Consider the following 25,357-nt stretch of genomic DNA (forward strand, 5'->3'; position numbering starts at 1 on the left):
AATCTTTTAAAAGTAATGATTTTATTTGAGAGAGTGAGCAAGAGAGAGTGCACAAGCAAGGGGAGGAGCAGAGGAAGAGAGAGCAGCAGACTCCCTGCAGAGCAAGGAGCCCAACTAGGGGCTGGATCCTGTCATGACCCAAGCTGAAGGGAGATGCCCGAGCCAAACGTAAACGCCCAACCGAATGAGCCACCCAGGCACCCCAACATCTTAAATTTCTAACAAACTAGCTTGAACTTACCTTCAATAGTACTCAAATCTCTGCTCCTACACAGTTCTGTATCTCCCCTTTATGTTACTGCCTGAAGTTACATCTTTATATATTGATTTCCTGCTCACTTTTATTATCGAGTCACATTCTGAGCAGGGCCTTTTACCCATCTGCCCCAGGTGGCCTTTATGTGTAAGACTGCTGAGATCTTTCAGTGAAGTGGAGAAGAGGGTACAATGGAGGAATGGTTGTAGGATCTGAGAAGACAATAGGGTTTGCAAAGACAGTAAGTAGGAAAGAGATCTTCCAAGCTGTAATATGGCAAAAACAAGGTTAAAATACATTAGTAGTATTATTCCGTACCATATCACCTGGCAATACCTTAAAACATTTATAAGTAGGGGCACCTGGGTGGCTCAGTAGGTTGAGCCTCTGCCTTTGGCTTGGGCCATGATCTCAGGGTTCTGGGATCAAGCCCCACATCGGGCTCTCTGCTCAGCGGGGAGCCTGCTTCCCCCTCTCTCTCTGCCTGCCTCTCTGCCTGCTTGTGATCTGTCAAATAAGTAGATAAAATCTTTAAAAAAAAAAATTTAGAAGTAAGTCAGCATACTATAAAAATTATAAAATATGCTATTAAGATACTGGAAATTCCCTAGAAGCAAATCTATAATTTTTCTGCCTCCACCCAATTCTGAGGAAGACCACATCATCACTGGTTCCAGCTCTCCTTCTGTGCCACTTTTAGAAAACACAGAAGGCAAGGCAGTGGGAAGGACATGTCTTCCCTCTTGGAGGTGTATCATTCTGAGGGAGTACAGAGGTTCCCCTCAAGCTCTGCTGAGCCCTGACCTCTGTAAGGAATCAGTGCCCTTGTCCTATCTTTTCACTTTATAGATGGGAAAACAGAGACTCACGGGAACAAACTTGACCAAAATTAGTGTGAGAACCTGAATTAAAACATATTTCCTGGGCCACCTGGCTGGCTCAGTCAGTAGAACACGTAACTCTTGATCTCAAGGTCATGAGTTCCAGCCCCACATTAGAGATTACTTTCAAAAATTAAAAAATAAAATCTTTAAAAAAAAGTATTTCGTGTGGCGCCTTGCTGGCTCAGATGGTTAAGCATCTGACTTCAGCTCAGGTCATGATCACAAGGTCCTAGGATTGAGCCCCCCATCAGGCTCATCACTCTCCTCCTACCCGCCTCCTTGTATTCCCTCCCTCTGATAAATAAATAAAGTCTTTAAAAAAAAAAAAAAAAAAGTACTTCCTGGGCACCTGAGTGGCCCAGGTCATGATCGCAGAGTCCCAGGATGGAAGTCCCACTTTGGGCTCCTTGCTCAGCCAGAAGTCTACTTCTCCCTCTGCCTCTGTTCCTTCCCCTACTCATTCTCTCTCTCTCTCTCTCTCTCTCTCTAATAAAATCTTTAAAAAAAATATTCCCTGACTTTACTTCACTCTATCATATCTCTATGAGAATATCGGGACTCTGAGTTTCCTAATGTTTTGGAAACAGTTCCTTCTTTTCAAAAGCACCAATGCCTATGATGCAATTTCCTCCAAGCTGTCACTAATGATTTTTATACTATTAATACAAAGAAGAAAGAAAGGAAAAACAACACATTGGTTGCTGGAAACAGAAGTTCCAGAACAAATGGGGGTGCAAGAGGCAGCAAAAGGATTTTTAAGTCTAAGGATGGAGGGTGAGGTTGCTTTTCCTCACCAGAAATTTCTATTTACTGTGTTAATTCACTACATTTAGAATACCATTACTACACAATCCTTTTAGGGAAAGACCTATATTAATTACTCAAAATACCTGGCAATATTAAGTCCATGTAACTGTAACAGTTACTAAATACTGTCACTCCATACTGTAAGGCAGAAAGTAAATAAAGATACTTCTTAGCAAAAACAATATAGACAGAAGCCAGGAAATAGTTTCTAGTTTAATCACACCACAAGTACAACCAAAATAAAAAATAAAAATAAAACTGACAGAAAGATTACTTATAACTCCAGAACATTTTAATTCTAAAGAGCTTTAATATATAAAAAGCCCCATAGTTTCCAAATGCCCCTCAAAAAGGGAATGAATAATGAGTCCCATCAGAGCTGGGGAAAAAAACTTTAAGGGGGTGGAGAGATGAAGGCTGACAATCATTCTCTTTCAAAAAGATCAACAATGTGTCCTCAAATAACCGCTCAGAAGGAAAAGAACTGTCCGTATTTGCCTTACATACGGTATTGGGCAATTAAATGCCAACTTAGCTATTTAAGAATGACTTGCTAAAACATTGAAAAAATGAAAGACTTCATCCTTGTCATAGACTGCAACTTCAGTGGAACATTCGGTGCACATGACTGGGTGGTAGAGTTCTTCTGCTTGTGCCTCTGCTGGCTCTGCAGCATCCTCATGGCTGGACCTCATCTTCTTAGGGCCTCGCCTTTTCTTCCTGTTCTCTGGGATTTTGTATCTTAGAACCTCCTCTTTGTTGACAGAACAATTCATCACAAACATTGCTCTATACTGAGTTTTGTAGGATTCGTGCCTAAGAGGAAAATGAAATGAAGAATTTGGATTTATGTTCTATTTTAATAGGTTATCCATTTAGATTTTTTTTTTTAATTTTACTGAAGTATAGTTGACACAGTGTTACATTGGTTTCAGGTGTACAACACAGTGATTCAAGAAGTTTGCACACTACTATACTCAACAGAGCAGTGCAGCTACCATCTGTCAACAATGCTATTACAGTATCACTGTATTTTATCCCCATGACTTATTCACTCCACACCTGGAAGCCTTTATCTCCCCCACTCCCCTTCACTCGTGCTGGCCATCCCCCACTGTGCTCCCTTCTGGCAACCATCAGTTTGTTCTCTGTAATTATGGGTCTGCTTCTCCTTTTCATCGTTTATTCATCTGTTTTGCTTTTTAGATTCTACGTATAAGTGAAATAATATAATATTTGTCTTTCTCTGACTTAATTGAACTTAGCATAATACCCTTTAGGTCTATCCATGTTGTCACAAAAGGCAAGACCCTCATCCTTTTTATGGTTGAGTAATACTCCACTGTGTGCATATATCACAGTCTATTCATCGATCAAAGCACACTTAGGTTGTTTTCATATCTTGACTATTGTAAATACTACAATACACACAAGGGTGCATATATCTTTTCGAATTTCATTTTTCACTTTCTGGATAAATACTCCGTACTGGAATGACTGCATCACTGGTTATTTCTTTTTTTTTTTTTTTTTTTAAGATTTTATTTATTTATTTGACAGAGAGAGATCACAAGTAGGCAGAGAGGCAGGCAGAGAGAGAGGGGGAAGCAGGCTCCCTGCTGAGCAGAGAGCCCGATGCGGGACTCGATCCCAGGACCCTGAGATCATGACCTGAGCCGAAGGCAGCGGCTTAACCCACTGAGCCACCCAGGCGCCCCTCACTGGTTATTTCTATTTTTTTTTTTTTTAAGGAATTTCCATGCTGTTTTCTACCATGACTGCAGCGATTTACCTTCCCACCACCAGTACACGAGGGTTTCCTTTTCTCCACATCCTGACCAACACTTTTTAATTCTAGCCATCATGACAAGTGTAAGATGGTATCTCACTGTGGCTTTAAGTGCATTTCCCTGATGATTAATGATCATCTTTTCATGTTATCTGTTGGACATTATAAGTCTACTTCGGAAAAACATCTATTCAGTACTCTGCCCATTTTAATCAGATTATTTGGGTTTTCAGTGTTGAGTTCTATCAGTTCTTTTACATATTTTGGATATTAATCCTGTAACAAATAGATCACCTGCAAATATCTTCTCCCATTCCATGAGCTGTTTTTTCATTTTGTTTATGGTTTCCTTCACTGTGCAAAAGATTTTTATTTTGGTGTAGTCTCATCAGTTTATTCTTGCTTTTTTTTCCCTTGAGAAGACATATCTGAAAAAATGTTGCCGTTTTTTTCCTTGCCTTACTGGGGAAATGGCTGATAGCAAAGAAATTACTTCTTACTGTTTTTTTTCTAGGAGTTTTATGGTTCAGGCTTCACATTTAGGTCCTTAATTTATTTTTGTGTACGGTGCTACAAAGTGGTCCAATTTTCCCAGCATCGTTTATTGAAGAGACTATCTTTTTTCCCCACTGGATATTCTCATCTCTCCATGTAGTTAAAATTTTTTTAAAGATCTATTTTTTCAACAGACGGAGACCGCAAGTAGGCAAAGAGGTAGGCTGCGGAGGGGAGGGAATTGGGGAGAGAAGCAAGGATCCCTGCTGAATGTAGTTAAAATTTAAAGACAAAAAAAACTTACTGAAATATAACCAAAATAAAAACATGAGAACAAAATGGGAAATTTAAAGAAATGTTAAATGGGGTGCCTGGGTAGCTCATTCGGTTAAGCAGCTACCTTCGACTCAGGTCATGATCCCAGGGTCCAGAGATCAAGCCCTGCACTGGGCTCCCTGCTCAGTGGAGAGCCTGCTTCTCCCTCTCCCTCAGCCTGCCACTCTGCCTACTCATGCTCTCTCTCTCTGAAAATCTTTTAAAAAATAAAATAAAATAATGTTAAGAGTTATTTTAAGAACAGGAAAAAACTTATTAATAGAGAATAGTTTAAAGAATGAATATATCCGGAGTGCCTGGGTGGCTCAGTGGGTTAAAACCTCTGCCTTCGACTCGGGTCATGATCCCAGGGTCCTGGGATCGACACCCAAATCAGGCTCTCTACTCACCGGGGAGCCTGCTTCCCTTCCTCTCTCTCTGACTGCCTTTCTGCCTACTTGTGATCTGTCAATTAATTAATTAATTAATTAAAATTAAAGGGGTGCCTGGGTGGCTCAATGGGTTAAGCCTCTGCCTTCAGCTCAGGTCATGATCTCAGCATCCTGGGATCGAGTCCTGCATCAGGCTCTCTGCTCAGTGGGGGCCCTGATTCCCCCTCCCCCTCTGCCTGCTTCTCTGCCTACTTGCGATCTCTGTCAAATAAATAAACAAAATCCTTAAAAAAATTAAATTAAAAAAAAGTGGTACTATTCTTGTCACCATTTTAGTAAAAGCTACAGTTTTATGAAAGCTTAAAGAGCTTCCAACTTTACAATGTCCACTCCTGGCTTTTCTCCAGCAGTCTACAGAATAGATAATGCTTCATTTGTTCTCCTCATATACTCAATATTCTCCTACCTCTTTCCCCACCTAATAAGTTGGATTTTTCTCCCCTTAAACCTCATGCAACAGAAATATCTATCTGGCTAAACACAGCAAACTCAAGTATACTTTCATTAGTTCCAAACGTTGATCTCCACCACTAACACCACCCACAAAGAATTTAGATTATGCAAGCTGGTACTTCTCCAAGTAAGATTATAAAAATTTCATTTATACTCCACTGGACTAGAATCCTGTATTAACATGGAACACAGTTTTTACCAAGGCTGATTTCTATCTGTTACATTATGGAACAACTTCTTTTGAGTACAGCAACTCTGTAATAATATGGTTTAATCTGGAAGAGAAACAACTGCAGTACAAAGACATTTTACTTTTTCTACATTCCATAAGTATACTCTGGGTTGTCAACTTATACACAAAAAGCACAAGAGTTCATTTGGAAAGCACAAAATTTAATTGCTGCAGATGATCAAAAACCTCAAGCTAGCTTATAATAAGGTGAACCGTATCTGGCTATTCATTAGTACCTAGAACAAATCCACCACCCACAGTACCACTTAGTTTTGGTTATATATATATAATATATACATTTCATATATATACACACACACACACACACACACACACTTTTTTTTTTTTTTTTTTGAGACAGACAGACAGGAAGGGAGAGAGACAGAAGGGAGGGAGGGAGAGAAAAGACAAGAGGAGTAGAGGGAGAGAGAAAATCCCAAGGAGGCTCACTGCCCACCACAGCCCAATGCAGGGCTCAAGCCCACACCCTGAGATCATGACCTGGGCTGAAATCAAGAGTCAGATGCTTAACTAAGGGAGCCACCCAGGCATCCCAATGACATGACATTATATGTAGGAAACTGAAGACTGCACAGAAAACTACTAGAGCTGATAAACTAATTCAGCAAAGTGGCAGAGTACAAAATCAACACACAAAAATCTGTTCACTTCTATACATGAGCAATGAATGATCCAGAAAGAAAAACAGAATAGAAGTTACCACAGGCTGGGGTGGGTAGATGTGGAGAATGGGGAAATTTTGTCTAATGGGTACAGAGTTTCTGTCTGGAATGACAAAAAAAGAAGTTCTGGAAATGGACTGTGAAGATAGCTGCACAATACTGTGATAGTAGTTAATGTCACTGAATCGTTCATTTAAAATGGTTAAAACAGGGACACCTGGGTGGCTCAGTTGGTTGAGCAGCTGCCTTCGGCTCAGGTCATGATCCCGGGGTCCTGGGATCGAGTCCCACATCGGGCTCCTTGCTCGGCAAGGGAGCCTGCTTCTCCCTCTGCCTCTGCCTGCCTCTTTGTCTGCCTGTGCTCTCTCGCTCGCTCTCCCTCTGTCTCTGGCAAATAAATAAATAAATAATCTTTTAAAAATAAATAAATAAATAAATAAAATGGTTAAAACAGAGAACAAAGAGTACCCCCTCTCACCACTCTCACCTATTCAACATTGTCCTTTAAGTTTAGCCAGGGCAAAATCAGGCAAGAAAATGAAATAAAAGGTATCCAAATAGGAAAGAAAGAGGTACAACTGTCTGTTTGCAGATAATATAATCTTTTAAACATAAAATATCACAGACACCACCAAAAAAAATGTTAAAATAAATATAAGGAGTGCCCTGGTGGCTCAGCTGGTTGGACGTCTGCCTTCGGCTTGGGTCATGATCCAAGGGTCCTGGGAACGGGCCCTAAAAGGGGCTCCCTACTCAATGGGAAGCCTGCTTCTCCTTCTCCCTCTGCCACAGTCCCTCTTGTGCTCTCTCACTCTCTCTCGCAAATAAATATCTTAAAAATAATAATAAATAACAAAATAAAAAATAAACATGAAATTCAGGCAAGTTTCAAAATACAAAACCAATATACAAAAACCTACTGTGTTTCTGTACATTAACAGTAAACTATCTGAAAAAGAAATTAAGAAAATAATGCCATTCATGATGCCATCCAAAATAATAAAATACTTGGAAATAAACTTAACCAAGGAGGTGAGAGATTTATATACTGTAAAACATTCATGAAAGAAACTGAAGAAAATACAAGTAAATGGAAAAAAATCCCATGTGCATGAATCAGAGAACTACTATAATTTTTTTAAGACTTTATCTATTTATTTGACAGAGAGAGAGAGATCACAAGTAGGTAGAACAGCAGGCAGAGAGAGGGAGAAGCAGGCTCCCCACTGAGCAGAGAGCCCAATGCGGGGCTCAGTCCCAGGACCCTGAGATCATGACTTGAGCTGAAGGCAGAGGCTTAACCCACTCAGCCACCCAGGCGCCCCAAGAATTACCATTATTAAAATGTCCACACTACCCAAAGCCATCTTAGTCAATGCAATCTAATCAAAATTTCAATGGCACTTTTCACAGAAATAGAAAAAACCCTCAAAGCTGTATGGGATCACAAAAGACCCCAAACAGCCACAGCAACCTTGAGAAATAACAACAAAGTTGGAGGCATCACAATTTCTAATTTCAAACTGTACTACAAAGCTATAGTAATCAAACAGTACAGTTTGGGCATAAAAACAGACTCACACACCAATGGAGCAGAACAGAGAGCCCCAAAATGAACTCATGCATACATGGTTAACTAATACTTGACAAGGGAGCCAAAAATATGCAATGCCAGAAAGATAATCTCTTCAGTTAGTGATTTGGGGAAAATTAGATATTCACATGCGAAAGAATGAAACCGGACCCCTGACTTACTCCACTCACTAAAACTAACTTGAAATGAATTAAAAACATAAATGTGAGACCTGAAATTACAGAATTACTCAAAGAAAACACAGGGAAAAAGCTCAATATGGGTCTTGACAATGACTTTTTGGATAAGCACAGCAACAAAAGCAAAAATAAACAAGTGGGACTACATCAAGCTCAAAAGCTTCTGCATAGCAAAGAAATCATCAGCAAAAGGAAAAGGCAACCTATGGAATGGGAGAAAATATTTGTAAATTATGTATCTGACAAAGGGTTAATCCAAGAAACTCATACAACTCAACAAAAAGTAAAGTAAAGCGGGCGCCTGGGTGGCTCAGTGGGTTAAAGCCTCTGCCTTCGGCTCAGGTCATGATCCCAGGGTGCTGGGATCGAGGCCCGCATCAGGCTCTCTGCTCAGTGGGGAGCCTGCTTCCTCCTCTCTCTCTGCCTGCCTCTCTGCCTACTTGTGATCTCTGTCTGTCAAATAAATAAATAAAATCTTAAAAAAAAAAAAAAAGTAGAGTAAAGCAAAAATTGACAAAGAACCAAAACAGACATTTTTTCCAAAAAACGATACACAAATGGCCAACAGGTACATGAAAAGGTGTTCATCATCATTAATCATCATGTAAAAATGTAAATCAAAAACTACAGTGAGGTATCACCTCACAACTGTTAGAATGGCTATTATCGAAAAGACAAGAGAAAACAAAAGTGAACCCTTTTGCATTACTGGTGGGAATATGAATTGGTATAGTCACTCTGGAAAACAGTATGGTGCCTCCTCAAAATACTAAGAATAGTGGGGCACCTGGATGGCTCAGTCAGTTAAGTGGCTGCCTTCGGCTCAGGTCATGGTCCCAGGGTCCTGGGATCAAGCCCCACATCAGGCTCCGTGCTCAGCGCCCTCTCCCTCTGCCTGCTGGTCTGCCTACCTATGCTCTCTGTCAAATAAATAAAACCTTTAAACAAACATTAAGAATAGAACTACCATATGATCAAGCAATCCTACTTCTGGGTATGTGTCTGAAGGAAATGAAATCACTATCTCAAAGAGATATCTCCATCCCCACCTCAGCTAGGTGATCAAGTTCAACATTAACAGTCATAAATCTGTTGATTTTTTTGTTGTTGACAGTCTGTGCCCTTGATATAATATAATGAAAACAACACTTTACCTTTGTGGTCTTCTCCCCCCAAATCTACTGCAGCTTTACTCATAACAGTCAAACATGGAAACAAACTAAGTGTCCATACACAGGTGAATGGATAAAGAAAACATGATGTATAAATATAATAGAATATGAAAAAAAAAAAAGAAGGAAATCCTGCCATTTGTGAAAACATGGATGAGCTTAAGGGCATTATGCTAAATGAAGTAAGTCAGACAGAGACAAAAAACTACTGACCTCACTTATATGTGAATCCAAACAAAATGAACTCATAGAAACAGAGAGCAGATTGGTGGTTGGTGGGGGAAGGGTGGATGAATGAAAACAGTCAAATGGTACAAACTTCCAGTTATAAGATGAGGAAGGTCTGGGGATGTAATAAACAGCATGTAGTTAACAATGTTGAACTACATACTTGAAAGTTGCTAAGAAAGCAGATCTTAAAGTTCTCAACACACACACACAAAAAAGGTATAAATGTGAGGTGATAGATGTGTTAACTTACCTTATTGTGGTAACTGTTTTGCAATACATGTGTATACCAAATCATCATGTTGTACACTTGAAACTAACATATAAACAATGTTATATGTCAATTACATCTCAATAAAGCTAGGAAAAGAGTCTAAAATTTTAAATGGTCTAGTTGACAATAAAATATTCAATTTGAATATCCAAATGATGTACTCTTTTTTTTTTAAAGACTTTATTTATTTATTTGACAGACAGAGATCACAAGTAGGCAGAGAGGCAGGCAGAGAGAGAGGAGGAAGCAGGCTCCCTGCTGAGCAGAGAGCCCGATTTGGGGCTCGATCCCAGCACCCTGGGATCATGACCGGAGCCGAAGGCAGAGGCTTTAACCCACTGAGCCACCCAAGCGCCCCTGATGTACTCTTTAATGTAAAAATTTTAATGGCTAAAATGATAAATGTTATATGTATTTCGTCACAAATTTTTTTTGAAAAGAGTGTCTTTGACAGATTATGTCATTCTATAACATACATGCAGTTTCACTGAATCCTTGTCAGCACTGATAAGTGCTTTATTAGAAAAACTACTTATAACAGAAATACATATAACCAAAATTATTTGTATAAAGATTAATCATGTAGCAGCAAGGATATGTGAGGACAGAACTTTATCAGAATTTCTAAGTATAGGGGTGCCTGGGTGGCTCAGTCAATTAAATGTCTGCCTTCAGTTCAGGTCATGATCCCAGAGTCCTGGTACTGAGTCCCGCATCAGGCTCCCTGCTCAGAGGGCAGCCTACTTCTCCCTCTCCCTCTCCCATTCCCCCTGCTTGTGCTATCAAATAAATAAAATCTTAAAAAAAAAAAAATTATTAAGTATATACCTCGAAAGTCTATTCCTGATTTAAACAAAGACCACCAAATTTTTTTTCGTTTTGTGTGTGCATGTGGTCAGCCTTTATTCGTTACCTTTGGCAATCAAGACATAGTGTGGTCATGCAGGCAGGGCAATTCAAGACAGCATCACTATTTGGAACAGGCTGCTGTTGTTGATGTGGCCTCTGTATTCCAAAACCATGGTAGCTACAACAGAAAAAGAAAGGTTGGTGGGGGTAGTGAAAAAGACATATATTAAAGCCAGATCCTGATTCTTTTTTTCTAAAGGGCTCCATGCCCAACATGGGGCTTGAACTCACAACCCCAAGATTAAGAGTCACATGCTCTGGGGTGCCTGGGTAGCTCAGTGGGTCAAGTGTTGAACTCCTGATTTCAGCTCAGGTCATGACCTCAGGGTTGGGAGATTGAGCCCTATGTCAGCCTCCACTCTGGGCATAGAGCCTGCTTAAGATTCTCTCTCCCCCTCTGCTTCTGCCCTTCCCCACCTGTCTCTCTCTCTACCCCTCTTAAAAAAAAAGTCACATGCTCTACCAAATGAGATAGCCAGGTGCCCTCAAGATCTTGATGTCTAGGGGCGCCTGGGTGGCTCAGTGGATTAAGCCGCTGCCTTCGGCTCAGGTCATGATCTCAGGGTCCTGGGATCGAGTCCCGCATCGGGCTCTCTGCTCAGCAGGGAGCCTGCTTCCTCCTCTCTCTCTCTGCCTGCCTCTCTGCCTACTTGTAATCTCTCTGTCAAATAAATAAATAAAATCTTAAAAAAAAAAAAAAAAGATCTTGATGTCTAATGCCACTCTCCAATAAAAGAAACTAGTACTCCTGAGAAAAATGGCTGATTCTAGGAATAGGCATACGAGATGAACCTGGAGCTTCCTGTACTGCCAGAAAGTAAGGAAGTGCTCAAAAACAATGAAGCAGGTATGTCAAGGGGTCACAAAAGTCAGCTGAAAGAGTTCCCAATGGCCAAAGCTGAAACAATTAGAACAAAATAAAGCAATATTGGATTATAACCCAAAGTATAAATAAATACCTGAGTCTACACTGATATGAATGAATGAATGAACGAATGAATGAACAAACGAACAAAGGGAAGGATGAAGAACAGACAAATCTCCCGTATGAAAGAATAATTTATGAAGATATTCTCCCCTCAAGGAAGTGGAGCATAACTCCCCACTCCTCAAGTCTGGGCTACACATAGTGACTTCCTTCCCAAAGTGCAGTATGCAAAGGAGGGGTGGAGAGTTAACTTTACAGGAGGAAACCTGACAAACAGTTCCTCACCAAGGTAACCAAGATCAACATTAACAATCATAAATCATGTTGACAATATGTGCCCTTCATTACAATGTGATGAAAATGGCACTTTGTCTCTGTGGTCTTCCTCACCAAAACCCATAATCCCAGTCTAATCTATGAAAAACATCACACATTCCAATAGAGTGGCCTCCTACAATATACCTGACCACTACTCCTAAAAACTGTTAAGGTCATCAAAACCAAGGAAAGTCAGAGAAACCGTCAACAGCAAGAAGAGCCTAAAGAGACATGACAACTCTAAGTACCTGGTATCCTGGATTGGCTCTTGCAATCAAAATTACATAGCAGGTAACGAAGAAATTCTGAATAAAGTATGGACCTTGGTTTATAGTGATATATAAATACTGGTTCATTAATCGTGACAAATGTACATATTAATCTAACATGTCAGTAATAGGTGAAACTCTTGTGTGTGTATGTGTGTGTTATTGTGGGAGGATATACAGGAACTCTGTATTATTGGCTCAATTTTTCTGTAAATCTAAAACTGTTCTAAAAAATAAAGTCTCTTGGGGTGCCTGAGTGGCTGTGTCAGTTGAGAGTCCAACTTCCGGTTTCGACTTGTGACTAGTGGTGGGACTGACACAGCATCAGGCTCCACACTCAGCAGGGAGCCACTTGAGATTCTCTCACTCTGTCCCTCCCTCATCTGCGTTTTCTCTCTCAAATAAATTAAAAAAAAAAAAATCTAAATAAATAAAGTCTATTAATTTGAAAAACCTAGCAAAGCTACATTTTAAAAGCAAGCATGTAAGCTCTAAGTACTTTAAGATTTTTGTCCGTTTTGTTCTTTGTTGTATTTCAAGAATCTAGAACAGTGTCTGGTACATAGTCACTGTTCAGTGAACATTTGCTGACTGCAAAAGTATAATACGAATCTACTTATGAAGGTACTAAAGTATAAAAGCATATGTTTCTGAAAAGGGAGTTATGGTAAACGCCCAAAAGCCAAACAACAAAAGATAAATTATTTGACATTACTTCCCAAACTCTTCAAATGTCTCTAGGGAAAAATACTGAAAATATGTGGTACTTATTTTTAACTGTTGTTATATCCCTCCAATGCTTAGCAAATTTCAAAACCCAAACCTAAGAAAGTAACATATTCATTCAACATATACTTAATGAGTGTCCATTTAACACAAAGTCTAAGATGTCTGGGATGTAGCAGTGAACATGACACTGAAAACGTAGTCAACTGATTATTTTAAGTTGGTTTCTGTAATCTCACATTCCAACTACCGCTTGATGCAGGAATGTGAATAAACCAATAAAATGTTAATTCTTCTCAAGATATATATATAACAAAAGGCACGCCTGGTTGACTCAGACGGTAGACTATTTGACTCTCAATCTTGGGGTCTTGAGTTCAAGCCCCATGTTGGCGACAGAGTTTACTTTAAAAAAAATTTTTTTTAAGATTATAGAACGATGACAGATGCCTGGATGGGTCAGTTGATTAAAGATTATAGAATGATGAAAATACATTCCATCTTACCTCACTGAACAGAATCAAGAGCTACACTGTAATCTCCTTAACTATCTCAGTATCAATCATGGCATTCAAAATGTTCATTTTGCACAGGGGTAACCAAAACATATTTATTTAATAAATACAAAGGGTAGTTGGAGGAAGTGGTACTTGGGTAAAACTTTGAGAAGGAAAGAAGGAAAAATAACAAAGAACAAAGTGGGAGACTGGAGGCTAAAAGGTAAGGTACAAACACCCAACAACATCAAACTCTCTCTGGACTTAAATATACTTTATTTATGGGTAGCCTGGGTGGCTCAGTGGGTTAAGCCTCTGCCTTCAGCTCATGTCATGATCTCAGGGTCCCAGGATCAAGCCCCATGTCGGACGCTGCTTGGCAGGAAGCCTATTTTCCCTTCTCTCTCTGCCTCCTCTCTGCCTACTTGTGATCTCTCTGTCAAATAAATAAAATCTTTTTTTAAAAAATACTTGATTTATCTTTTGTTGTTCAGTTTTCAAGAGTTTACCATCCCGGCCCCTATTACCTTAGCTAAATCAAAGCTTCCTAGAATGGGACTCCAGGGTTTGCATTTAATTCTTCCCAGGCGATTCTGAAGCACAGCCAGGTGAGGGAAGCACTGGGTAACAGCAGTATACTGCCTAGATTTTAGTTGTATAACAAATTAGCCTTCATAAACTCGAACTGAAAAACAAGTATGGCCATTTCCTCTTGGGATGATGAAAATGGTTTGAAAAATAGAGGTAGGAGTTGCCTAACACTGTGAATATACTAAATGCCACTGGATTGTTCACTTTAAAACAATGAATTTTAAATAAATTAAATGGAGGCGCCTGGGTAGCTCAGTGGGTTAAAGTCTCTACCTTCAGCTCAGGTCATGATCCCAGGATTCTGGGATCGAGCCCCACATCGGGCTCTCTGCTCAGCAGGAAGCCTGCTTCCTCCTCTCTCTCTCTGTCTGCCTCTCTACCTGCTTGTGATCTCTGTCTGTCAAAAAAAAAAAAAAAATCTTTAAATAAATTAAATGATTAATTTTATATTATGTGAATGTCTCCTCAATTAAAAAAAAAATCGGGACGCCTGGGTGGCTCAGTTGGTTAAGCGGCTGCCTTCGGCTTGGGTCATGATCCCAGCGTCCTGGGATCGAGTCCCACATCAGGCTCCTTGCTCAGCAGGGAGCCTGCTTCTCCCTCTGCCTCTAGCCTGCCACTCTGTCTGCCAGTGCTTGCGCTCTAACAAATAAAAAAAATCTTTAAAAAAAAAAAAATCTAACTTGTGGGGCACCTGAGTGGCTCAGTCATTAAGCATCTGCCTTCAGCTCAGGTCATGATCCCAGGATCTAGGATGGAGTCCCATGTCAAGCTCCCCACACAGTGGAGAATCTGCTTCTCCCTCTCCCTCTGCCACTCCCCGCCCCCCCAGCTCATGGTCACTCTAATAAATAAAATCTTTTAAAAATTGAATCTGTAAATAATTAAAAAGAACAAGTCAGGTGTAAAATGTAACATCCACTCTTTATCCACATAAATGTTTACTCTCCAAATAATCTGAAATTATGTCTATTTGAAAAAAGTCAGCATTATTTCTTCAATGGAGAGACTGACTATAGCAGTTTGAATTCAACAACAGTTTTTTAAAAATAAATTACCTGACAGGTGCCTGAATGGCACAGCCAGTTAGGCATCTGACATTTGGTTTCAGCTCAACGAGATTGGGCCCCAAGTCAGGCTCCATTCTCAGAGCAGAGTCTGTTTAAGACTCTCTCCCCAGGGCACCTGGGTGGCTCAGTCAGTTAAGCATCTACCCTCAGCTCAGGTCATAATCCCAGGATCCTAGAATCGAGCCCCACATCAGGCTCCCTGCTCAGCCTGGAGCCCTGCCTGTCCCTCTCCCTCTGCTGCTCCCCCTGCTTGTGCTCTCTCTTCTGTCAAATAAATACATATTTTTTTAAGAGACTCCCCATCTCCTGCCCCTTGCCACCAAACTTATTCTCTCCCTCGCTCTCTCTGTCAAATAAATAAATAAATCTTTCAGAAAAATTTAAAAAACAAGTAAGTCATCTGAGTGAAATCTGCTGGTAATTTTCAAAATAAATAATTCAACAGTTTTCTTCCAAAATTCTTTTTTTAATGTATGTCTGTATGAACACAATACACATAAATTCAAAATGTGAACACAGAGATGCTCAGGTGGCTCAGCCGGTTAAATGTCTGCCTTTGGCTCAGTTCATGATCCCAGGGTCCTGGGACTGAGTCCCACATCAGGCTCCCTGCTCAGCGGGAGCCTACTTCTCCCTCTGCCTGCCACTCCCCCTGCTTGTGCTCTCCCTTTCTCTCTGACAAATAAATAAACAAAATCCTTTTTTTTTTTAAAAGATTCCATCCATCTACTTGACAGACAGAGACCACAAGGAGGCAGAGAGGAAGGCAGAGAGAGAGGAGGAAGTAGGCTCCCTGCTGAGCAGAGAGCCCGACTCAGGCTCAATCCCAGGACTCTGGGATCATGATCCAAGCTGAAGGCAGAGGCTTTAACCACTGAGCCACCCAGGTGCCCCTAAATAAAATCTTATTTTAAAAATGTGAATGTAGTAAAAAACATCTCTTAATCATTTTTCTCTAAAGATTCTAAATATTAAAGTTAAGTTCTTACCCTCTTCTCTGTGCATCAACCCAGGCCTGATCTCTGTTATCTTTTTCAGGATCATATAGTAACTCATCATTTGTTGGAATCCTGTGTCGCTTTTTCTTCTTCTTCTTGGTCACCTGTGCTAATTTTTAAAATGTTACGCATATGGCTAGGTATCAGGTCTAAAGCACACACTTCTATAATACAGAACATAGAATCTTCAGCTACATTTTTTTTTCTATGTGTATTTTCCCCCCAAAATTTTTTTTAACTATTTCTCCAAATAAATTTCTTGTCCAATTAATAAGGCATTAAAATGAAAATGACAGAGGAAAAAATTATTTCTTCACTAAAAATATACTGTTATCTCAAGAACTGTACTCAAATAATAAGAATTCAGTCTCAGAAAGACCAACATAAACCAAGATCAAAAACTTCCTGATGTTATAAATTCTCAACAAGTTCCCATATATAAAATACTACTGAAATCAGAATAAAAGTATTTCAGGGTACATGGGTAGCTCAGTCAGTCAAGGGTCTGCCTTCAGCTCAAGTCATGATCCCAGGGTCCCAGGATGGAGTCCCACATGGGGCTCCTTGCTCAGTGAGGAGCCTGCTTCTCCCTCTGCCTGCCTTCCCCCTGCTTATGCATGCACTCTCTCACTCACTCTCTGACAAATAAAGAAGTAAAATCTTAAAAAAAAAATCAGGGGCACCTGGGTGGCTCAGTCAATGAAGCATCCAACTCTTGATTTCAGCTTGCATCATGATCTCAGGGTCATGAGATCAAGCCCCGTGTCAGGCTCCATGCTCAGGGTGAGGCTGCTTGAGATTTTTCCCTCTCCCCCTGCCCCTCCCCTGACTCACGTAAGCAGGCATGTGTGCACACAGTCTCTCTCTCTCAAAATAAATAAAGAAAATCTTTTTTAGGGCGCCTGGGTGGCTCAGTGGGTTAAGCCGCTGCCTTCGGCTCAGGTCATGATCTCAGAGTCCTGGGATCGAGTCCCGCATCGGGCTCTCTGCTCAGCAGAGAGCCTGCTTCCCTCTCTCGCTCTGCCTGCCTCTCCATCTACTTGTGATTTCTCTCTGTCAAATAAATAAATAAAATCTTAAAAAAAAAAAAAAAAAGAAAGAAAATTTTTTTTAAAAAAAGTGAAAACCCACTATGGTTATCTACATGCACTAGACTCTTAAAATTTCCTTAAGTAGGTTAACATTTAGGTAATAATATATAAAAATATAAAATTGTTTCTTGGAGTGCCTGAACGGCAGTCAGTTGAGCATCTAATTGTTTACCATATAAATGTGTTACTTGTGCATTTCAGCATAATTACTGATATAATTAAATCAGTTTTAACTCTTATTATGTTTACCTTTGCTCTGATTTTATACAAAATCAATTCCAGAGAACAGAGAAGCCGATAAAAAAGCAATGAGTTAGAAAAATTTCTGCAAAATATAAAGTATTATAAATTTCTATATTTTCTGTAAAAATAATATTATTAATTATTTGCAGGTATGAAAGCAAATGTGGCTGTACTAAGGAACCTTAAGAAGGGGGCCAAGAGCCCTGAAGATGTTAGGACTGAGCTGGGACACACACTCTCCTTTCTCCCCAATATGCCCATGCAGTGCCCAAGCAGCACCCCTGCCGGTCCCATGTCCTCATATGTGCATTCCCATCCGTTCTTATTTATCAATTCCTGCTTTTGTTTTCACATCAACAGCCTAGAATTTTTTTTTTAAGATTTTATTTATTTATTTTACAGAGAGATCACAAGTAGGCAGAGAGGCAGGTAGAGAGAGAAGGGGAAGGAGGCTTCCCGCTGAGCAGAGAGCCCAATGTGGGGATCGATCCCAGGACCCTGAGATCATGACCTGAGCCGAAGGCAGAGGTTTAACCCACTGAGCCACCCAGGTGCCCCAACAGCCTAGAATTTCTAAAAGATAAAACTCGGGAGGCAAAATCTAATATACAGTAATTGTTAAGCTTTTTTTTCTATAAAATATAACGTCTAAATCTGATAAACATGCTACTTACCTGGTTTGTCTTCATCCTCAGAATCAGAATCAAAATATATATCATCATAGTACTTTGTCAGAGCTGTTCCAACTTTTCCAGCTCCCGAGGAAGACCCTATTTACGTAAGAGCAGTTTAGAGACTAAACCATATGCAACTGACAAGAAAAAAAACGCAACTTACTCTTCCATCACCTCAAAGTAATTATCAACTCACTCCCAATCTCATTTGGATGAAAAAATACTTTCACATCAATGACTTACGGAATTTCTATGCCCTATGCAATTACAGAGAACTGTAATTGTTACAGTGTAATGAAGTGTTCCAACTCATGAGAAAATTTTTCTCTCCCCCTTCTCACAAATCTTGAATTAGATTTTACTGAATTACAAAATAGCCTATTTCCAGGTTGCCACCATACATATCTCTACCTCTCAGCCATGTGGTACACTGTTAAGAACAGAAAATAAACATCTCCTACACAACTTTAGGGGAAAGAGGATAAGAGCCCTAAAGAGAGACAGGGGGCATGATTCAAGGACACACTTTCCTCTCCCAGTTGTGCCCAGCACCTCAACTCAGACTATATTCACAAGCCTGTGTCCCTAATTCCTCCTCTTAATTAACATCTGCTTTTGCTCTTATTGTTATTACTATTACATATGCTTTCAGTTCCTAACAGTTAATACATGCAAACCAAAGCTGAGGCACAAATCAGTTTTGGGGCAGGTACACTTTACATAAAAACAAAGCATCAAAATGAAGTATAAAACGAGACAGGAATTTGTGGTGACCTATCATTCACTCTGCCGTATCAGTGCTATATAACCCTAAAAACACCTCTATAAGCTTGTGTCTTTTTTATCCTAGGGTAAAAATTACAAAAGAAAATCACACAAGTAAACAAAACTAAACAGTGTCATTTCGACAACAGGAAAATTCTTCACTAGTCATCAATGAAAACTATGCTCAACTTGCCAAACATATTTATTCATTCACTCAATAAATATTTATTGAGCACCTACTCAAAGTGCCAGTGTGACACAACAGAGCATAAATAAGGTTCCTGCCCTTGCAGAGCTTAGAAAATTATCTATATGAAAATTTAACTAAAAGTTTACCTGTTTCCAGAGAGGATAACTTGTCCTCCATTGTTTTTATGGTAGAATTTAATTCGGCTTCCATTTCTTTTTCAAATTCATCTTCACTAGATGATTCACTTTCTCCAGTAAGACATTCTCTGATGAGTTTTCGTTTTTGGTCAGGAGTTCCATGTAAAAGCACATCCACTTCATCTTCAGAACTAGTTTGCATTTAAATCATAAGACATGTGAATACTAAAGAATTAAAATGACCTAAAACTTCCACCATCTCACTGCCCAACAATTTTAAGTTTTTACAAGGTTGCATTTATGTATTATATTACATACAGCTATTTTCATTTAAAGATCAACCATTTCTCAGGGGGCTTGGGCGGCTCAGTCAGTCAAGCATCTGCCTTCCGCTCAGGTCACGATCTCAGGGTGATCTCAGGGTTGGCAGGCTCCCTGCTCAGCCGGAAGTCGACTTCTCCCTCCCCTTTTGCTCCTCCCCCCTCATGTGTGCCTGCACGCCCTCTCTCAAATAAATAAAATCTTAAAAAAAAGATCAACCATTTCACATATTTCCAAATATATTTCCAATGTCTGCATAACATTTCCTCTTATAGATGCTGTATGTTTATTTCTCTTTGCTATTACACTACAATGATTAGCTCAGTAGGGCATATGTAATTTTGTTTCTGTTGATTTCCTTAGGATAAATGTCCAGAACTAGACATAAAAACATCTTTCTAACTTCTTGAATTATCACACTGTTTTCCAAAAGTATTGCACCATGCACCAATTCATAACTCTATCAGCAATGAAAAGTTTACTTCACAAAACTAGGAGTTTTCTAACATACTTAAATAAAACTTATTTGTACTTAAAACTTAATACATGTAGTCAATATACAGCTAATATACCCAAACAAAATGTTAACAGATAGAAATTAGATGTTACAATTTTAAAAGCTAAAGAGAACTATAAAAAGAAGGTTAAATTATATTACAAATTCTCCTTAGCAATTACTGCCAATTTACTTGGCCTTTTGCCCCTGGGTTTCCCATTAATAGCAATATGACAGAAAAAAACCAGATACCAGAAAATGAAATGTTATCAAAATGAATGAAACACCTAACATATTTCTAATACAATCAATAGTTCATAAATAATGTTCAATTATTTGTGGTCTGATGAATAGTTACAGACTACCCCTGGTTTTCGTTTCTCTACGTTCTTCTTCTAGGACAATGCCTTTAAGCCTCCAGCAGAATGTAAATCTGAAAACATGCAACTTGCACCATTCAATTCTGCTAATGATAGAGGCCTTAGCCAGACTCTACTCATAAGAGAATTCCCCATCTAACACTCCTCATCCTGAACCATATACTCCCTTTCTCCTTTACCACTCTACTCATTTGGGTCCTCTTAACTCTGCCTGTTCCCCCATATCCTCAGGATCACCATGCCTCCAAATTCTTTTATTTCATTCTATCCTTAATCCTGCTGCCAAAATGTTAGTCCTAAAAAACTGTCATCACATCACTACCCAATTCTTTTTTTTTTTTTTAAAGATTTTTTATTTATTTGACAGACAGAGATCACAAGTAGGCAGAGAGGCAGGCAGAGAGAGAGAGAGGGAAGCAGGCTCCTTGCTGAGCAAAGAGCCCGATGCGGGACTCGATCCCAGGACCCTGAGATCATGACCTGAGCCGAAGGCAGCGGCTTAACCCACTGAGCCACCCAGGCGCCCCCACTACCCAATTCTGAAAGAAATCATCTATGGCCAGATCTTCAACTACAGCACTCAGAAGAGCCTTCCCCATTTTGTTTCACCTTATCCTTCCACCCGCACTGGGATCCCTGCTTAGCGGGAAGCCTGCTTCTCCCTCTCCTGCTTCCCCTGCTTGCATTCCCTCTCTTGCAGTCTCTTTCCCTGCCAAATAAATAAATAAAGTCTTTTAAAAAAAATTTATCTTTCCAGTCTTAACCCCTCACCCTTGAATTACACCACTGGTCTCCAACTAGGGGGCATCTTGCCCTCCAGGGACTATATGGCATAGCTAGACATTTTTGACTGTGACAACTAAGAGGTGGGAGGAGGGACTACCGGCATCCAGTGGGTAGAGGTCAGGGATACTGCTAAACATCCTACAATGCACAGGACAGCCTCCCACAACACAACAGAAACTTACGTGATCCAAGATGTCAATGCTACTGAGGCTGAGAAACTCTGATGTATCCTATATTCCAGTGTTTCCAAAGTGTGCAATGTATTATCTTAATGAGTACCAGGACAGACAGGCTGCTAAACAACTTTGAAGTCATTGTGAAAGGACTCTAAAATGATACAAATACTATGGAAAATAGCTTGACAGGGGCAGCTGCGTGGTTCAGTGGTTAAGATTCTGCCTTCAGCTCCATAATGATCCCAGGGTCCTAGGATCAAGTCCACATCCATTCCCTGCTCAGCGGGAAGCCTGCTTCTCCCTCTCCTGCATTCCCTGCTTGTGTTCCCTCTCTCACGGTGTCTGTCAAATAAATAAATAAAATCTTAAAAAAAAAAAAAAGAAAAGAAAAGAAAAGAAAATAGCATGACAGTTTCTTCTAAAACCAAACATGCAACTACCACACAACCCGGCAATCACATTCCTTGGCATTTATCCCAGAGAAATGAAAACTTACATTCACACAAAAACCTATACATGAATGTATAGATGCTTTATTCACAAGAGTCAGACCAAGAAACTAGACATCCTTCAATAAGGGAATGGTTAAAAAAAAAGGTGAAATAATTGTCAGCAATAAAAAAGGAATGATTTACTGATACCTACAACAATGTGAATGAATCTCCAGAGATTTATGCTGAATAAAAAAAGCCAATTCCAAAAAATTACATACTGCATGATTCCATTTATATAATATTCTTAAAAAGAACAAAATTATAGAAGTGGATAATAGATTTATGGTTACCAGCATTTAAGTAGGCCACGGTGGAGCAGGAAGTTGGCAATGAGGGATCCTTGTGGTAATGGAAATGTTCTACATTTTGTTTGACCATATTAATGGTCATATTTCACAAGTTGTAATATTATACTAATGTTAACATTGAGGGAAAGTGGGTAGAGGAGACACAGAATCCTCTGTATTATTTTTTGTTTAACTTTTCTTGTGGCATTAATTTGCTGTCATAAATTCTTACATTTAAATATACAATTGGGGCGCCTAAGTGGCTCAATGGGTTAAGTCTCTGCCTTCGGCTCAGGTCGTGATCTCAGGGTCCTGGGATCAAGCCCCGCATCGGGCTCTCCGCTTGGCGGGAAGCCTGCCTCCCCCCACCTCTCTCTGCCTGCCTGTGATCTCTGTCAAGTAAATAAATTAAATAACTAAATAAATAAAATCTTAAATAAACAAACAATTAAGGGCACGTAGGTGGCTCAGTTGGTTAAGCAACTGCCTTTGGCTCCCGTCATTATCTTGGACTCCTGGGATGGAGTCCCACATCAGGTTCCCTGCCTAGCAGGGAGTCTGCTTCTGCTTCTCCCTCTGACCCTCTCCCCTCTCATGCTCTCTCTCTGTCTCTCAAATAAATAAATTAACTAATTTTTTTAAATCTTAAGTATACAATTCACTGATTTTTTTTCCATATACTATTTCTTATAACTACCCCTGAACCTACCTCAAAATGAAGTTTAATTTTTTAAAGAAAGAATAATCAGAAGACAAGAGAGTTACTTTTATTACAAATTTTCTCTAACCCTTGTGACTATTTCAGAAGTGTCAGCACAGCTAGCTGAGGCAACACTGCATGCGCCAGGTACATTCTTGCTGAGGGTGTCAAGAAATGCAAAGTTCTCACCACTCTTCACCTAGGCCAATTCTCAGGGTTGTGTTTTACAGTGTGCAGCCTTGAAGGATAAGGTGAGGTCTCTCTCCAGGAGAAAGAGCAGGCTTATTTACTGACTGCTGTAAAAGAAGTGGAATTCCCAAGCTCAAGTGGTCCTCAGCCATGATGCAACCCACTGAATATGTAGCATCCACCTCGGCCTCTCCGTGCAACCACTGTAGGAGTTGGGAAGTAAGAGCAACCAACTTGATCGCAATGCTCATTCTGCCTGCTCTGTGTAGTCTCCAACCCAGGAGTTTCTTATTTTCTGCCAGGTTCCATGAAACAGTAAGACTATAAAATACTAGCTTATAAGTAGGATAAAATCAAATCCTGACAGACACTTCCCGAATCTCTCCAATCTCCCCTTTTTTAAGACAACAAGCACCAGACTCAGAGCCTTGAGCAGGCAATACTGTCTAATAACACTGTTCCATTTCATAATATTTATTCTTACAGTTACCTTACCAGAGGCAACTGTCACAGGATTACAGAGCTTCTTTAAAGTAACTTCACCCCCACCCCTCCCAAAAAAAAAAAAAGAAAAGAAAAGAAATTTAGCTACAAAAATCTTAAAGAAAAATATTAAATAAGTTGTAATACAGGTGAATATGGAGATGGTAATGGCTGAGTAACTCAAGTCCAGGAAATACTGCTTATTTCAGTAAAACTTATTTCAGTGAAATTTCCATGAAACTAACTGAGGCCTACTAATTGATAATCTCCTTTCACAGACCAGACCCACTACCTGAAACTTGCAGGAAATCTTGGAATTCATCCTCATTCCCCACAAGAAACTCTTCACAGCAGTCCAATCTCCCAAGCCGAGGACGGACAGTTTCACAGAAAGCTTAGTTGGGACAGAATGTTTTAGAGTTTATGGACAGACTCTGCTGCCATCTTTAAAAAATAAAATAAAATAGGGGCACCTGGGTGGCTCAGTGGGTTAAAGCCTCTGCCTCTGGCTCAGGTCATAATCCCAATGTGGGATCGAGCCCCACATCGGACTCTCTGCTCAGCCCGGAGCCTGCTTCCTCCTCTCTCTCTGCCTGCCTCTCTGCCTACTTGTGATCTCTGTCAAATAAATAAATAAAATCTCTTAAAAAAAATAAATAAATAAAATAAATATAAATAAATAAATAAATAACATAAACATGCTAGGAAATCTCTTGCCAGCAAAACTGCAAGTTTCCCCCAGGTAAGCTGAAACCCTCCTTCCTGGAAATCTCTCCAGAACTTCATCTGTGTCTATCTCAGGTCCTCGTTTTCTACAATACTGTCCTGAGATAACATACTTTTTTCCAAGATATTTATGTTCCGAATACGTGTCTTATTTCCCCTACTATACTGAGAGTCTGTAGAAAACTGAAGCCCTAAACAAGCATTCAAAACGTGCTCCAACAAAGTCTGGGGACCGGACGCCTGAGTGGCTCAGTTCTTAAGCGTCTGCCTTCGGATGAGGTCGTGTCGTGATCCCAGGGTTCTGGGATCCAGCCCCACAGAGAGCTCCCCGCTAGGCTAGCCAGCTTCTCCCTCTCCCTCTCTCTACCTATTGATCCCTACTGTGCTCGCTCGCTCTCTCTCTCTCTGTCAAATAAATAAATAAAATCTTAAAAAAAAAAAAAAGTTGAGTATTCCTTTATTTCTGTTTATGACAGTTTAGTTTTCGAGATGGTCACTTCACATTAAGTCCCACTAGTCTCACAACATACTTAAGATGCAGCTGTTATCCCTTTTTGTAGATGAAAAAAACGAGGGTAGTGACTCGCTTCCACTCACTGTGCTAGTAAGCTGCAAAGGCAGGATTCGATCCCAAGGCTTTTGAAGACTTACGCGTAATTCCAGAATATTCCCGTTCCCCGCGCGGGTGTCCGCCCCGTCTCCCTCGTGGCTGCGCAACCTCACCAGAACCCCACTTGGCGTCCCACAGGCAACAGCGGGACGCGACAGGCGCCCGAGTCGCTGGACCGAGGGTCCGCAAGGGCCTGGCAGGCGCAGCGACTGGATGAGGCTAAAGCTTGTCCTCGGCCCGAAGCCTCGGAAGCCGGGACGGGGCAAGGGCCTACCTGCTCAAAGTGGGTTCTTCGTCGCTAGGCTCTTCTACCGCGTAGGGGTCGTAGTCCTCCTGGAGCCGGTTCATGGTGGCCTGCACCCGGTTCATGGTGGCCTGCACCCCCGGACACCGACTACTAGCCGCCCCACAGCATCTGTTTACTCCGCAGGTGCACCAGCTAAAGCGTCCGCCACTCCACTTCCGCCCACACTTCCGCGCCCTCCCTGCG

General features: G+C 40.4%; 1 protein-coding gene across 2 annotated transcripts; it reads right to left on the reverse strand.

The window, feature by feature from the left end:
* Positions 1–2,141: 2,141 nt before the first annotated feature.
* On the reverse strand, positions 2,142–25,357 carry EAPP (E2F associated phosphoprotein). Of its 2 annotated transcripts, XM_059373067.1 has the most exons (6): positions 25,142–25,355; positions 19,229–19,410; positions 18,128–18,223; positions 16,111–16,228; positions 10,727–10,840; positions 2,142–2,763 (listed from the first exon to the last, which is right to left on the reverse strand). In XM_059373067.1, exons 1-6 carry the CDS (start codon positions 25,234–25,236, stop codon positions 2,487–2,489), a joined length of 882 nt encoding a protein of 293 aa, XP_059229050.1. In that variant the 5' UTR covers positions 25,237–25,355; the 3' UTR covers positions 2,142–2,486. The 2 variants fall into 2 exon arrangements, with proteins under 2 accessions (XP_059229050.1, XP_059229051.1); XM_059373068.1 differs by lacking the exon at positions 16,111–16,228 and having other exon boundaries at positions 2,675–2,763; positions 25,142–25,357.

Source organism: Mustela nigripes, chromosome 13 (assembly GCF_022355385.1).
Source record: "Mustela nigripes isolate SB6536 chromosome 13, MUSNIG.SB6536, whole genome shotgun sequence".
In the NCBI taxonomy this organism is placed as follows: Eukaryota; Metazoa; Chordata; class Mammalia; order Carnivora; family Mustelidae; genus Mustela; species Mustela nigripes.

Excerpts from the sequence above, each read along its gene's own strand:
- EAPP (XM_059373067.1), bottom strand. The coding sequence starts at position 25,236 with ATGAACCGGGTGCAGGCCACCATGAACCGGCTCCAGGAGGACTACGAC. Across the intron at positions 16,229-18,127 it reads TGAGGATGAAGACAAACCAG|CACAGGTGACCAAGAAGAAG; the intron begins GTAAGTAGCATG and ends TTTAAAAATTAG. Across the intron at positions 2,764-10,726 it reads CTATGTCTTGATTGCCAAAG|GCACGAATCCTACAAAACTC; the intron begins GTAACGAATAAA and ends TTTTCCTCTTAG.